General features: G+C 39.5%; 2 protein-coding genes across 3 annotated transcripts in view; one reads left to right on the top strand and one right to left on the bottom strand.

Annotated features, from left to right (window-relative positions):
- LOC110452011 (protein SYM1-like) overlaps nt 1-12,266 on the bottom strand; it is a 23,239-nt gene extending 10,973 nt beyond the window's left edge. The window contains exons 1-5 of one of the 2 annotated variants that reach the window (XM_021500264.1): nt 12,082-12,266; nt 9,944-10,056; nt 8,296-8,385; nt 4,549-4,644; nt 414-446 (exon numbers count right to left, since the gene is read on the bottom strand). In XM_021500264.1, coding sequence (XP_021355939.1) covers nt 414-446; nt 4,549-4,644; nt 8,296-8,385; nt 9,944-10,056; nt 12,082-12,235 — 486 coding nt within the window. In that variant the 5' untranslated portion in view covers nt 12,236-12,266. Of the gene's footprint in view, nt 1-413; nt 447-4,548; nt 4,645-8,295; nt 8,386-9,943; nt 10,057-12,067 lie in introns of both variants that reach the window. The other variant, XM_021500265.1, reaches the window with a different exon arrangement.
- Nucleotides 12,206-16,042, top strand: part of LOC110452009 (adenosine deaminase-like) — a 37,818-nt gene continuing 33,981 nt past the window's right edge. The window contains exon 1 of the mRNA XM_021500263.1: nt 12,206-12,290. The gene's annotated coding sequence lies outside the window, so the exon portion shown is untranslated. The remainder of the gene's footprint in view (nt 12,291-16,042) is intronic.

Below are 16,042 nucleotides of genomic sequence, written 5' to 3'. Positions count from 1 at the left end.
ACAGATTACAATGTGTTACCAGGTACACTGGATCCAGTATAAACCAGTCATATACAGACAGACAGATTACAATGTGTTACCAGGTACAATGGACCCTGTATAAACCAGTCATATACAAACAGATTACAATGTGTAACCAGGTACACTGGATCCAGTATAAACCAGTCATATACAGACAGATTACAATGTGATACCAGGTACACTGGACCCTGTATAAACCAGTCATATACAGACAGATTACAATGTATTACATAATTTTGATCACAACTTTCATATTACATATATATCATACAGGTACTGTATTTATTCACTTGGGTCAGAGATTGTGTTGGCCCCTATGCCTATACAATTTGCAATCGGTCATACAATTTAAAGACCAAAAGTTTAAAACAATATCCTTATCAAATACATACCTTCCAATTGGTTTTGAGGACTGGCCAAATATCCTGTTGAAACAAAAATTGTCACAGCTTTCATTTTGTTTATATTCTTCCAACACAAAAAATGTGTGCATTTCAGGGTGGCAAAAATGTCTAAAATATCTATGTATGTATAGATGTGTAGAGGCACGGAAGTCCAGTGGTAGGACGCCGGGCTCATGACCGAAGGGTTGTGGGTTCGAGTCACGGCACTGCTCTGTGTTGTTTCTTTGAGCAACATACTGTACTTCGTTGTTCCGGTCTACTCAGCTGTAAATGAGTATGTGGATGGGCAGAGCTAGAATTGTGGAATGCTAGCTGTTAGCGCCGAAATGGCAGCTCCGGCTGTATCCTCACCAGGGATTTGAGAAATGTATTGGCTGGTTGCAAAGGCCCTATAACCATGAATAATAATTTGTGAACCGCTTTGAGACAACCTACGAACTAGGTTGTGATAAAGCGGTATATAAGAAATTTAAATTATTATTATCATAGAGTAGAGGTAGTTCTGGTATAAGTATAGATGTGGACAGTAGAGGTAGTACTGGTGTATGTATAGATCTGTACAGTAGAAGTAGAACTGGTGTAGGTATATATGTGTACAGTAGAGGTAGTACTGGTGTCGGTATATATGTGTACAGTAGAGTAGTACTGGTGTATGTATAGATTCTACAGTAGAGGTAGTACTGGTGTAGGTATATATGTGTACAGTAGAGGTAGTACTGGTGTATGTATAGATTTGTACAGTAGATGTAGAACTGGAGTAGGTATATATGTGTACAGTAGAGGTAGTACTGGTGTTGGTATATATGTCTACAGTAGAGGTAGTACTGGTGGATGTATATATGTGTACAGTAGAGGTAGTACTGGTATATGTATAGATCCGTACAGTACAGGTAGTACTGGTGTATGTATAGCTGTGTACAGTAGAGGTAGTACTGGTGTATGTATAGATTTGTACAGTAGATGTAGAACTGGAGTAGGTATATATGTGTACAGTAGAGGTAGTACTGGTGTTGGGATATATGTCTACAGTAGAGGTAGTACTGGTATATGGATATATGTGTACAGTAGAAGTAGTACCAACCAGAAGGGTCATCTATAGAGAATATGTGTACAGTAGAGGTAGTACTGGTGTATGTATAGATCTGTACAGTAGAAGTAGAACTGGTGTAGGTATATATGTGTACAGTAGAGGCAGTACTGGTGTATGTATATATGTGTACAGTAGAGGTAGTACTGGTGTTGGTATATATGTCTACAGTAGAGGTAGGACTGGTATATGTATATATGTCTACAGTAGAGGTAGTACTGGTGGATGTATATATGTGTACAGTAGAGGTAGTACTGGTGTCGGTATATATGTGTACAGTAGAGTAGGACTGGTGTATGTATAGATTCTACAGTAGAGGTAGTACTGGTGTATGTATAGATTTGTACAGTAGATGTAGAACTGGAGTAGGTATATATGTGTACAGTAGAGGTAGTACTAGTATATGTATAGATCTGTACAGTACAGGTAGCACTGGTGTATGTATAGATGTGTACAGTAGAGGTAGTACTGGTGTAGGTATATATGTGTACAGTAGAGGTAGTACTGGTGTTGGTATATATGTCTACAGTAGAGGTAGTACTGGTGGATGTATATATGTGTACAGTAGAGGTAGTACTGGTGTTGGGATATATGTCTACAGTAGAGGTAGTACTGGTATATGGATATATGTGTACAGTAGAAGTAGTACCAACCAGAAGGGTCATCTATAGAGAATATGTGTACAGTAGAGGTAGTACTGGTGTCGGTATATATGTGTTCAGTAGAGTAGTACTGGTGTATGTATAGATTCTACAGTAGATGTAGTACTGGTGTAGGTATATATGTGTACAGTAGAGTTAGTACTGGTGTATGTATATATGTGTACAGAAGAGGCAGTACTGGTGTATGTATATATGTGTACAGTAGAGGTCGTACTGGTGTATGTATATATGTGTACAATAGAGGTAGTACTGGTCTAAGTATATATGTGTACAGTAGAAGTAGTACTGGTGTAAGTATATATGTACAGTAGAGGTAGTACTGGTGTAGTTATATATCTGTACAGTAGAGGTAGCACTGGTGTAGGTATATATGTCTACAGTAGAGGTAGTACTGGTGGATGTATATATGTGTACAGTAGAGGTAGTACTGGTATATGTATATATGTGTACAGTAGAAGTAGTACCAACCAGAAGGGTCATCTATAGAGAGTGCTACTGACTGACCAGAAGTGTCATCTATAGAGAGAGTTATTGACTGACCAGAAGTGTCATCTATACAGAGTGATACCAACCAACCAAACGTGTCATCTATAGAGAGTGCTACCAACCAACCAGAAGTGTCATCTATAGAGAGTACTACCGACCAACCAAAAGTGTCATCTATAGAGAGTACTACCGACCAACTAGAAGTGCCATCTATAGAGAGTACTACCAACCAACCAAAAGTGTCATATATAGAGTGCTACCAACCAACCAGAAGTGTCATCTATAGAGAGTGCTACCAACCAACCAGAAGTGTCATATATAGAGAGTGATACCAACCAACTAGAAGTGCCATCTATAGAGAGTTCTACCAACCAACTAGAAGTGCCATCTATAGAGAGTTCTACCAACAAACCAAAAGTGCCATCTATAGAGAGTTCTACCAACAAACCAAAAGTGTCATATATAGAGTGCTACCAACCAACTAGAAGTGTCATCTATAGAGAGTTCTACCAAACAACTAGAAGTGTCATCTATAGAGAGTTCTACCAACCAACTAGAAGTGCCATCTATAGAGAGTTCTACCAACCAACTAGAAGTGTCCTCTATAGAGAGTGCTACCAACCAACCAAAAGTGTCATCTATAGACAGTGCTACCAACCAACCAAAAGTGTCATCTATAGACAGTGCTACCAACCAACCAAAAGTGTCATCTATAGACAGTGCTACCAACCAACCAAAAGTGTCATCTATAGAGAGTTCTACCAACCAACCAGAAGTGTCATCTGTAGAGAGTGCTACCAACCAACCAGAAGTGTCATATATAGAGAGTGATACCAACCAACTAGAAGTGCCATCTATAGAGAGTGCTACCAACCAACTAGAAGTGTCATCTATAGAGAGTTCTTCCAACCAACCAGAAGTGTCATCTATAGAGAGTGCTACAAACCAACCAGAAGTGTCATCTATAGAGAGTGCTACCAACCAACCAAAAGTGTCATCTATAGACAGTGCTACCAACCAACCAAAAGTGTCATCTATAGAGAGTTCTACCAACCAACCAGAAGTGTCATCTGTAGAGAGTGCTACCAACCAACCAGAAGTGTCATATATAGAGAGTGATACCAACCAACTAGAAGTGCCATCTATAGAGAGTTCTACCAACCAACTAGAAGTGACATCTATAGAGAGTGCTACCAACCAACCAAAAGTGTCATCTATAGAGAGTGCTACCAACCAACCAGAAGTGTCATATATAGAGAGTGATACCAACCAACTAGAAGAGCCATCTATAGAGAGTTCTACCAACCAACTAGAAGTGCCATCTATAGAGAGTTCTACCAACAAACCAAAAGTGCCATCTATAGAGAGTTCTACCAACAAACCAAAAGTGCCATCTATAGAGAGTTCTACCAACAAACCTAAAGTGTCATATATAGAGTGCTACCAACCAACTAGAAGTGTCATCTATAGAGAGTTCTACCAACCAACTAGAAGTGTCCTCTATAGAGAGTGCTACCAACCAACCAAAAGTGTCATCTATAGACAGTGCTACCAACCAACCAAAAGTGTCATCTATAGAGAGTGCTACCAGCCAACCAGAAGTGTCATCTATATAGAGTGCTACCAACCAACCAGAAGTGTCATCTATAGAGAGTTCTACCAACCAACCAACTAGAAGTGTCATCTAAAGAGAGTGAAGTGAAGTGCCCCACTAAACTGGAGAAGTTTTGGATCTTCTAGTCTGTTTAATTAGAAGGATTGATGCTGATGCAGGCACATTTTAATACGGATGTATTCGTAATGTAGGCTTGAAATCATAAAATCTGAAATAGACTTTTTACAGGATTTTGATACACATAAAACCAATTAAAGACATAAAACAGCTTACATTTGAGATCTTGTCTTTAATCTGTTGTGTTGAGTCTCCTCGCAGCGTTCCCATTGTCCCAAGGAAAAAAGTCAGGAAGGAGGGGGCCCACAAAAGCTAAAACATACAATGTATATGAATACTAATTATAAAAAAACCTGGGTCTGTCTGTTTACTAACGCAGTAAAAATTTCATCTTTTTAATAAAGTATTCATATATAAATTCCCTCTAGCTTGAAGCTGGAGGGCAACTGTAGTTTTATGCACAAATGAAAACTGCCACAACAGTATAACCTCGGTGTATCTCCACCAATTGTACGACCAAACTCGGATACCGCCATCAATTTTGTTACAGCCCACACCTCAATGCACCAGTTGTACCAGTAGACTTGGGTACTGCTATTCTACCCTGATGTTTTGAGAACATTCAGCAAATACCCCTCTGTGGGTCCCCGACACCACCACCGAGCTCCATCAAAGAAAACCTGTGTCGTTGATTTCACAGCTGACTGTGACGCAGTTTATTGAAAAGGTCAGATGTTTCAACCCATGTATTAAGCTGGCAATGGCATTGTTGATGACAAAATGGACTGATGCTCTATTCTCTACATCAGGCAAACATGTTCATACAGAATGAGTCCAAAGGATGGTCCTAGACCAAATTTGGTTAAAATTCCTCCATTCACACCGAATGATAAGAGTTTTAAACATTTAGCTTTATTTCCCCTATTGGGCCTCGTCCTCTGCCCCAGTGGGGGAGGGCAACAACCTCCATTTATACATATTTAAGTTGCTTTTGCCTCCAGGTTCTCTTGACCAGCATAAGTTTAAATCCCTCCATTTAGTTTTAAAGAGAAAGATTTAAAAACAGTTTCCGTTATTTCCCCTATTCCGTCTTTGCGTATTGCAGAGTTTTCTTCTCTTGTGACCAGGTATTGATTGTTATGTCATTGGTTTATGTGAGACAATTATGTTGTTTTCTCAAAAATTGATGACGTTACTCTTACAAACAAATGAGAATTGGATCATGGCCTTCTGCCCAAAGTAGGCCACAACCTCCAATTACACAAAATTTAGTGCCCTCTGCCTACAAATGATCTAGAACAAAATTGGTAATTAAGTCCCTCTTTTCATACAGAAGGAGAAAGCCTTTAAAAGATTTACCTCTATTTGCCCTTTTGGGTCCAATCCCTCTGCCCTAGGGGTACACACTCTGTTAATACAAAATAGAACCCCAGACACTCTAGAACAAGTTCAGGAAAAAGATTTTAGATATTTTCCTTTATTCCCTATTGGGCCTCACCCCTCTGCCCCAAAAGGAATGAGGGGGTCAAAGCTTCAGAGTTGACAAAATTGAGTCCTATTTCCCCAATGATGCTTCAGTCCACATTTAGTTTAAACGGAGAAAGATCTTCCTCTATTTCCTCTCTTGGGCCCCACACCTCTGTCCCCAAGGGGGACCACACCCTCTGTATTTACAAAATTGAGTCCACTTTGCAAAAAGATGGTATTGAACAAATTTTGTTAAAATCCCTCCATTAGTATGAAAGAAGGAGATTTTTGAAGGCTTAACTCTATTTCTCTTCTTACTGGGCCCTGCCCTCTGCCAAAAAAAAGGGGGGGGGGACACCTTTTTTTTCCCTTTGGTCAAAACCCAACCATTGGTTTACCAGGAGAAGATTTTTGGAAGATTTACCTAANGGCATTCCCTCTGTTAATACAAAATTGAGAAACCTTTGGGCAAGAAAGCTCCAGACAAACTTTGGTCAAAATCTACTGAGCCGTTAAGAACTATGTATTAGTATTTAGTGTTTTAAAGGAAAAAGTTGACGGATGACAGACGCTGTGGCATAGCATAAGCTCACTTGGCCCAAAGTGAGGTAAAATTGCATAAATACATTCATGCTGAAGTTTTCATTGTTAAGAATTGGATCTCATTTTAGTCTTGTGGATCGTTCCATTCCAGAATATTAAGCAACCAATTGAACCAAATAATGGGGCGAACGATCGTATCGCATGGTTGTGTGTTCCATGTGCAGATGATGTAAGCACAATGTGCACACTCTTTTTTTATGCATCGTGTGAACACACAAATGTGTAACTCGATTAACAGATGGAGTCAGAACCTCAAATTTTTTTCCAGAACAAAACATGTAATCATCTCTTCATGGCCAGCAACTGTATATATATATATGTCGATGGTGTGGGAATCTCAACCTCTTCAAAGTTCAGGCCTTCGACCCTATTAGGACTACATTTGCATCCTTGCGTCTGGTACCGATCCCTGAGTGAATGCTTGTAGCATGATTATTTTTAGAATGATGTTAAGTAAGGGTATAGGTGGGTATAAGTAAGCATCTCAACTGTTTTCAAGTTATGACCAAATTTTGCAAACTGCGCCCCACTTCTCTGCCCTTTAGGAGCCACACCCTCCATTTATATACTGTTGAGTCACCTTTGCCAAGGTATGCTCTACATGAAATTTGGATATCTGCGATTTCCCCTACTGGGCCAAACCCCTCTGCTCCTAGGATCTTATTTATGCAAAATTGAGTTGCATTGGCTCCAGGATGTCCAAACAAAATTTTGACAAAAAACCTGTTCATTCCTTCAAAAAATGGATTTTAAAGGTTTAACCTTTGTTTTTTACAGGAGCTTGGTACCCTGTTTCAGCTGTCACGATCACTGTGGTCGGAGTCAGAATCATTGTTGCATTTTAGGCTCTTTACACAGACATCATGTAAATACCACCTTTTATTTATTCAATTATGTGCACATTACAATGATTACCTGCTTGCTTAATGTATAAAGGTGATTGTAAACCTTTTTTGTTTCACAATTATAACTAATACTATTACCCATACATTGTAAAGCGAATTAGAGTGTTTAAAAAATTACATAGGGCGCTATATAGATGATGTATATTATTATCATTATTATTTGTTTTCCCTATTGGGCCCAACTCTTTGCCCCTAAGTGAGTGGTATACCATGTGTTAATAGAGAGGATGTTTAATAGAATCTCTTTATTTCTTCACAGAATGAATGGTGTTATAAAGATCTACCTCTATTTCCCCTATAGGCCCCCCCCCCCCCCTCCTCCACCACCATTTGTACAACTTTGAATCTCCACTACCTAGGAATGCTTCCAGTTAGATATGGTTGATATCCACTTCTTAGTTCCAGAGAAGAAGTCGCTTAAAGTAATATAGCCAAATTGACCCCTTTTGGCCTGGCCCCGCCCCCGGGGGGGTCAGCCCCACCATTTGTGCAATTGTGAATCCCCACCACCTAGGGATGCTTTCAGTCAAATTTAGTTGAATTCCAATCTGTAGTTAAGAAGAAGAAGTCGTTTAAAGAAATTGTTGATGGACGGACGGACGATGGACGCCACGGTATGGCATAAGCTCACCTTGAATTGGTCCTTCGGACCAGGTGAGCTAAAAACTCTGATGCCACAGCACAGCCACTGTTTGTCTGTACCTCAGCTTCAATTTGAATCACTAAGAATCCAGAATGGCTCAGCAAATTTTCACTTCATTTGGTTCAGATCAAAATATTTTCGGGATAGGAATTCAAGTCATTATATAATTTTCAAATCACTGGGGTCACCCTCATTATATAAAATACAGTATATTTGTTTGCTTATCTTTGTGTGTTTTGGCCAAGAAAAACTAAATTCACTTTACAAAATACTGAAGTAAATATCTTCATAAAGTTAACTAATGACTGTTACATATCATTCGGCCACACCAAATGGATGAATTACTTGATCACAAGCTAGCATCTTGAGTGGACCCAGTCTTGTTCCCTTAAACGCTTTGTCTAGTCCCAGATACCACAGCCTGAACATTGGACCCTGCAAAAAAAGAGAGATGGTTCACAAATTATTAGGATGACGTTCTATTGTTTAGAAATTAAAGAGTTGTAGACAAATATAAACTTGTTCCACAATAGGCTGAGTCTCTGACAAAACAGATCAGACCAGGGTCTTCCCAATCTGATTAAAATCATATGTTACATGTCTTTGTTAACTTCGTACTACGGCTGAACATCTGAGTATGCCGCGGTCAGGGTCATGTTCAGGTGACCTTTATATTTATAAATAGTCATTAAATTTTGACCAATCAGAGACCCTCTTTCAAAAGGGCGCTCAGAGTTGTAACAAATATGGCGGACATTGATGAGAATGATGCGAAAGTTATGAAGTTATTTAAGATTGATCGTCTGAAACCCGAACAGAAAAAGATATTCGAAGCTTTATTAGAGAAGAAAGACTGTATGGTGGTGTTGCCTACGCAATTATTACCCAATGGGTACGTTTTCCTTGGCGTCGTAGAAACGTTAGTTCCCGCCGCCATATTTGTTTTGGAAAACTAATCTGTTTGATACCCCTCGCTATTTATCTATCAACCACGCTATTCTGATTGGTTCATCTAAAGGTCACTTGAACGTGACCCTGACCGCAGCTCAGATGTGACAGATGATTTTAATCAGATTGGGGTCTTCCATGATAGGCTTCATATATATATACCAACAGATACCAAAGCCAAAGTGTGGAAAAAATACTAACCTTTCAGGCAAAATCAGATAAGACAACCAAATAATGTGTTTCATGTACTAATTAGCATAGATAATCGATTCAATTATCTCAATTAGTTTTCTATTGTTTCTATAAAATATTGCTAACAATAAATGGGTATTGGTCTGATGTTATGACATTGTACCAAAATATAGAAAACAAGATGATTTGATGCTCTCTCTCTCTATATATATATCTTTGTAGCGGAACTGGACTGTGTCGATCGTCGTTGAACATGTAGCTCAATTGGTAGAGTGTCCGTCTAGAGTTCGGTGGGTCCCGGGTTCGAACCCCAGTCTGGCCATGCATTTTTCCTCTCCTGTTACAGTGGTGCCTGTGACCAACCCTTGTTTCAAGCATTTGGTGTATGCTTGGCAAGGGGATACCCGAACCGGGGTTGTAAATAGTTGTGTCTTCGGGGGTGAAGACTTAGAAAAAGGAGGGAGGTATGTAGCAGAACTGCACTGGGTCGATCATCAGCGACCAGGTAGCTCAATTGGTAGAGCGTCCTTCTAGAGTTCGGAGGGTCCTGGTTCAAACCCCAGTCTGGCCATGCATTTTTCCTCTCCTGTTACAGTGGTGCCTGTGACCAACCCTTGTTTCAAGCATTTGGTGTATGCTTGGCAAGGGGATACCCGAACCGGGGTTGTAAATAGTTGTGCCTTCGGGGGCGAAGACTTAGAAAAAGGAGGGAGGAATGTAGCAGAACTGCACTAGGTCGATCATCTGCGACCAGGTAGGTCAATTGGTTAGAGCGCCCGTCTAGAGTTCGGAGGGTCCCGGTTCAAACCCTAGTCTGGCCATGCATTTTTCTCTCCTGTTACATATTATTTACCCCAATAAAAAGTCCAAATCCCAAGAAGCGGCCCGTCCTCCCGTAGTCGTATGGTTTCTGGGTTTTTTCAACAGCTATTTGTGCAATGCTATCGCCAGCAGCCATGAGAGTACCTGATTAATGAAATATCATGTTACCAGTTAGTTCCTTTCAGAATATAATACAATGTTAACAACTAATCTAAATATGTCCACATGATATTAATGAAAATAATAACATTGTTACAATTGTATTCAATAATTAAACTTGTCCACACTGTTGGAATTACTTCTTTGCCCCATATACCTAACTATATATATATACAGGAACAATACAAATTGGCATAAATTACAACCATAAAGAGTCAAACATTTTGCAATAATCTGTAAGACTTAATACGAGACTAACAGTAAAACCATTAATCTACTTTTGGCGCGAAGTTACTGTAGACTTTAGTTACTACGGACAACGGTTATATATAGCGTGTAATATATATTTGAGCTATATATGTGGCCTCCAAGTTAAAATACCACAAAATCAGTCAGTAGGAACTATTAACGTTGACATGCAAAATTAAATTCCTTTTATCGATTACTTCGAAAATGTCAAATAATTTTTTTTACAGTATGTAGTACTAGTGTTCGTGATAACTAGGCAATTGATAAAGAAATGGCTGATAAGCAAGTATTCTGTTGATGTTAAATATACAAGATGTAACAAAAATATATCTTAGATGAGGATTTGGACGTATGCATCCCTTGTGCACGCACAAACATTAAAATATCCCAAAGTTGTCTTAAGAATCTTTTGAAAGTCTCTTACATTTTGGAAAGAATGTTTGAAATTGACTACGTATTGTTCATATGTAGTATACAAGAACTTGCCATATTTACACATGACAGTGGTTTTATTTTTAGATTAGATGGGTACCTATCAGTCTGACTCAGGGTTTACTTTAATTCTAAAACTCTCTGTAGTGGTAAGTTATAGTGCATGTATATATGGACCTGAGAATTTGTTACAGCTATATTTGGACTTAATACATTTTCGGTAAATATGCCACCCCCAATGCAATGATGATGATATATGAGAAGGGAGGAAAGCTCTCGATGTCGAAAAAATTGACACCACCTAACTTTCTTGCATCAAAGACAACATTTCTTGTTGATCTATGGGACAATGCTTAATGACCGTTGGAAAGATGGATAATTTTTCTTTTGATATATTTATATATTCCGTTTCGCGGCAGATGTGATTTAGTACACTCTACAAATGTGCTATTTTTATTAAATAAATAATGAATTCAATATATTATATTAAGATTTGCCGATTTTCAAAGACCAGACATGCTTTTTGAACAAATTATGATTTTTTATAAAAAAATGTGTCCTTTGTTGGTGTTGACATCGACCCTTTTGTGAAAAAATGTCAACTATACATATTCTAGTAGCAATTATTTCATTAGATGTTTTATAAAACAATTTCAATGCACCAGAATGTTATTGAGGCAAAAAACAAACAAATATTTTAGATCAGTTTCGAAATAATGACTGTTCCCTACGATAAGTGCCCTCTGAGGCCTCTCATTGAGAGGGCGTGTACGTTAAAAAAACGCTGTTATTTATTATATTTGAGCTTCTTTTTGATATCTTCTTGATGTAAATGGTAAAATAGCGTTTTATTTGAATGATCTCAAAAGGATAACAAGAAAATTGGCTAGATTCTGTTTTAAATAATGTTTTAAAGTTACATTGGGCCCATTCTGCAGACGACAGCTCGAGTCGCTAGTTTCGTTTTGAAAACGAGGTTATTTGGGAAATCTATATTTAGGCATCACCGAAGAAGTAAAATGGCGGTGGTTTGCTGTTGGAGCAATTTTATGCCTCCATCGAAAGTTATTGGTTAAAAAAATAAGAAAAAAATATTTAGTGTACGAAATCACGTACCCTTACTCTACATTTTCCGCCCCTTTGCCACTATAAAACTACTAAAAAACAACACTGTGCATATCTTCACACTATGCAGTCCTTCTAACAAGCACTGGCATAATCATAAAAATTGACGGATTAAGAATGTAAACAAACTTGATGCGAAGTCACGTGGCCGTGACCAATTATATGCAAAATATCGTAGCAAAAAGCAAACCTGTTGTTACTGACATCGTCGCCACAGGAAATTTTTCCAGAACTCGGAGGTAAAGTCGTAAAGCCATTTCACTAAATCAGCTGTTTTTTTCTTTTTCATATAGTCAGCGATCTGCTGCTGATAGGAGTGTGTGTATATAAAACCACGTGGTTTAATGGTCGGGGTCATGCTAACTCTTCATTTCAACACGCATTATCTCCCTTCTACCAATTAGAAACACAAGGTAAGTCTGTTTATTTACTTATCGTTCAACTGTTGAATGTTTGTATCATCTACAATTTATCTGGTATTAGTCTCAAATTTATTTATATAGCCTACAATGAGAATCAGTATTTGATTATATCTTAATCACCAAACCAGTGACGTCTAGCTCTAGGAATCTGTTACAGATTCTGTACGCGCGCAGGTCTAATTACAACCTTGTAACAGCTATAAACCAAGTTTGAGAAGACCTAAAACCATGTTTTGTGTTCAACGATTTTAGATCGGGTAATTTATCTCCATTATGATGATTACCCTGAGGTAAAATATGTCTTCTACTCCTGACGTGAAATATATATGGGCAAACCGAAACTAGACTTTTAATAACGCTATAATTAAGAAACAGCAATCCACACATTCTCACCATCTCTCCTATCAGATTCCTCACTGTAAAGCTGACTGCCTTACATTCTCTTTCTTTCCTAGAATTATCCCAGAGTGGAATAAATTGCCTCCTGATCTGGTTACTTCAGAATCTTTTGACACCTTTAAAACAAACTACACTCTCTAAATAATTAGTATTTCATACACAAGACACCACATCCTTCTTTGCCATGCACACAACCTCACAACTTTACATTGACATAATCTATTTGGTAGACGTAGACGTAATTTGGGAAGATCGACGGATGATATATAAAAATGCAAACGATTGTATTTTACTTCTGAATTTTTTGTACAGCTATGTTTGTTTAATTAAATATATATTTTCATGGCTGTAATAACATTGACAATTTTCTTTGCAGTTCTAGATCAAGGACAATATTCATATCTGTTTCAAATCCAAAATTGGTATTTGCTATACATAAGGTTTAAAATGTTTTCAAGTAACGTTGCATGTCAAATTTATTTTTTCATATATATAGAGTTTCAGGGAATTCGAAATGAACAAGTATATTAAATTATACGTGTATGTAACAAAAGGAGAGGTTTCCTCCTATGACACCAATAATCCATGTCTGGCCTGTCAGGGTCTACAGTATGCTTGTTTGAAGTATGGCAAACAAATACACACATTTACAGTCACAAGCTGTGCCAGCTCACCGACTTATATACAAAAAAACATGGCAAATTGCATGTGCATATAATTCTGTTATAGAATGCTCACTGTCAGACTCAAGTATTCATGATAAGTTCTGAATGACACTTGTAACTTCTGAAAAGAACAAAAGCATGCAGACAAAATTTGGTAAGCAAATAACCTATAATTATACTCAAGGCAACTGATTTCATTTACACATTTTTCTCAACTTTAAATCCTGATTTATCTAGGTAACCTCCTGCCTTGTCTAGTTATCCTCCTGTTTTGTCTAGATATCCTCTTGCCTTATCCTGGTATCTTATTATCTTGTCTATGTATCCTCCTGTCTTATCTAGGTATCCTCCTGTCTTGTCTAGGTATCCTCCTGTCTTGTCTAGGTATCCTCCTGTCTTGTCTATGTATCCTCCTGTCTTGTTTTGTTGGTATCCTCCTTCCTTGTCTAAGTATCCTCCTGTCTTGTCTATGTATCCTCCTGTCTTGTCTATGTATCCTCCTGTCTTGTCTATGTATCCTCCTGTCTTGTCTAGGCATCCTCATGTCTTGTCTATGTATCCTCCTGTCTTGTCTAGGTATCCTCCTGTCTTATATAGGTATCCTCCTGCCTTGTCCAGGTATCCTTCTGCCTTGTCTAGGTATCCTCCTGTCTTGTCTATGTATCTTCCTGTCTAGGTATCCTCCTGTCCTGTCTAGGTATCCTCCTGTCTTGTCCAGTTGTCTAGGTATTTTCCTGCATTGTCTATGTAACCTACTGCCTTGTCTAGGTATCCTCCTGCCCTGTCTAGGTATCCTCCTGTCTTGTCCAGTTGTCTAGGTATCTTCCTGCATTGTCTAGGTATCTTCCTGCCTTGTGTAGGTATCTTCCTGCCTTGTCTAGGTATCTTTCTGCATTGTCTAGGTATCCTCCTTTCTTTTCTAGGTATCCTCCTGCCCTGTCTAGGTATCATCCTGTCTTGTCCAGTTGTCTAGGTTTCTTCCTGCATTGTCTAGGTGTCCTCCTGCCTTGTCTAGGGAGCCTCCTGCCTTGTCCAGGTATCCCCCTGCCTAGTCTAGGTAACATACTGCCTTGTCTAGGTATCTTTCTGCCTTGTCTAGGGATCTTCCTGCATTGTCTAGGGATCCTCCTGTCTTGTCTAGGTAACCTCCTGTCTTGTCTAGGTAACCTCCTGTCTTGTCTAGGTAACATACTGCTTTGTCTAGGTATCTTCCTGCCTTGCCTAGGTATCTTTCTGCATTGTCTAGGTCTCTTCCTGCATTGTCTAGGGATCCTCCTGTCTTGTTTTGTTGGTATCCTCCTGTCTTGTATAGGTAACCTACTGCCTTGTCTAGGTAGCCTCCTGCCCTGTCTAGGTATCTTCCTGTCTTGTCCAGTTGTCTAGGGATCTTCCTGCATTGTCTAGGTATCCTCCTGCCTTGTCTAGGTATCTTTCTGCATTGTCTAGGTATCCTCCTGTCTTGTCCAGTTGTCTAGGTATCTTCCTGCCTTGTCTAGGTATCTTCCTGCATTGTCTAGGTGTCCTCCTGTCTTGTCCAGTTGTCTAGGGATCTTCCTGCATTGTCTAGGTATCCTCCTGCCTTGTCTAGGTATCCTCCTGCCTTGTCCAGGTATCCCCCTGCCTTGTCTAGGTAACATACTGCCTTGTCTAAGTATCCTCCTGTCCTGTCTAGGTATCCTCCTGTCTTATCTAGGTATCCTCCTGTCTTGTTTTGTTGGTATCCTCCTGTCTTGTCTAAGTATCCCCCTACTCTATCTAGATATCCTCCTGTCTTGTCTTTGTATCCTCCTGTCTTGTCTAGGTGTCCTCCTGTCTTGTCCAGGTGTCCACCTGTCTTGTCTTTGTATCCTCCTGTCTTGTCTAGGTGTCTTCCTGCCTTGTCTAGGTATCCTCCTGTCTTGTCCAGTTGTCTAGGAATCTTCCTGCATTGTCTATGTATCCTCCTGCATTGTCTAGGTACCCTCCTGCCTTGTCCAGGGATCCTCCTGCCTTGTCCAGGTATCCCCCTGCCTTGTCTAGGTAACGTCTAGGTATTTTCCTGCATTGTCTATGTATCCTGTCTTGTCTAGGGATCCTCCTGTCTTGTCCTAGGTATCCTCCTGTCCTGTCTAGGTATCCGCCTGTCTTGTCCAGTTGTCCTGGTATCTTCCTGCATTGTCTAGGTGTCCTCCTGTCTCGTCCAGTAGTCTAGGTATCTTCCTGAATTGTCTAAGTATCCTCCTGTCTTGTCTAGGGAACATACTGCCTTGTCTTAGTATACTCCTGCCTTGTCTAGGTATCCACCTGTCTTGTCCAGTTGGCTAGGTATCTTCCTGCATTGTCTAAGTATCCTCCTGCCTGTCTATGTATCCTCCTGCATTGTCTAGGTACCCTCCTGCCTTGTCCAGGTATCCTCCCGCCTTGTCTAGGTGTCTTCCTGCCTTGTGTAGGTATCCTCCTGTCTTGTCTAGGTAACATACTGCCTTGTCTATGTATCATCCTGTCTTGTCTAGGTATCCTCCTGTCTTGTCCAGTTGTCTAGGTATCTTCCTGCATTGTCTAAGTATCCTCCTGCCTTGTCCAGGTATCCCCCTGCCTTGTCTAGGTATCCTCCTGCCTTGTCCAGGTATCCTCCTGCCTTGTCCAGGTATCCTCCTGCCTTGTCTAGGTATCCTCCTGTCTTGTCTAGGTAACCTCCTG

Source organism: Mizuhopecten yessoensis, unplaced genomic scaffold (genome assembly GCF_002113885.1).
Source record: "Mizuhopecten yessoensis strain PY_sf001 unplaced genomic scaffold, ASM211388v2 scaffold6361, whole genome shotgun sequence".
Classification (NCBI taxonomy): domain Eukaryota; kingdom Metazoa; phylum Mollusca; class Bivalvia; order Pectinida; family Pectinidae; genus Mizuhopecten; species Mizuhopecten yessoensis.
Note: the sequence above shows the minus strand (reverse complement) of the source record. Positions and strands in the feature narration are given on the sequence as shown.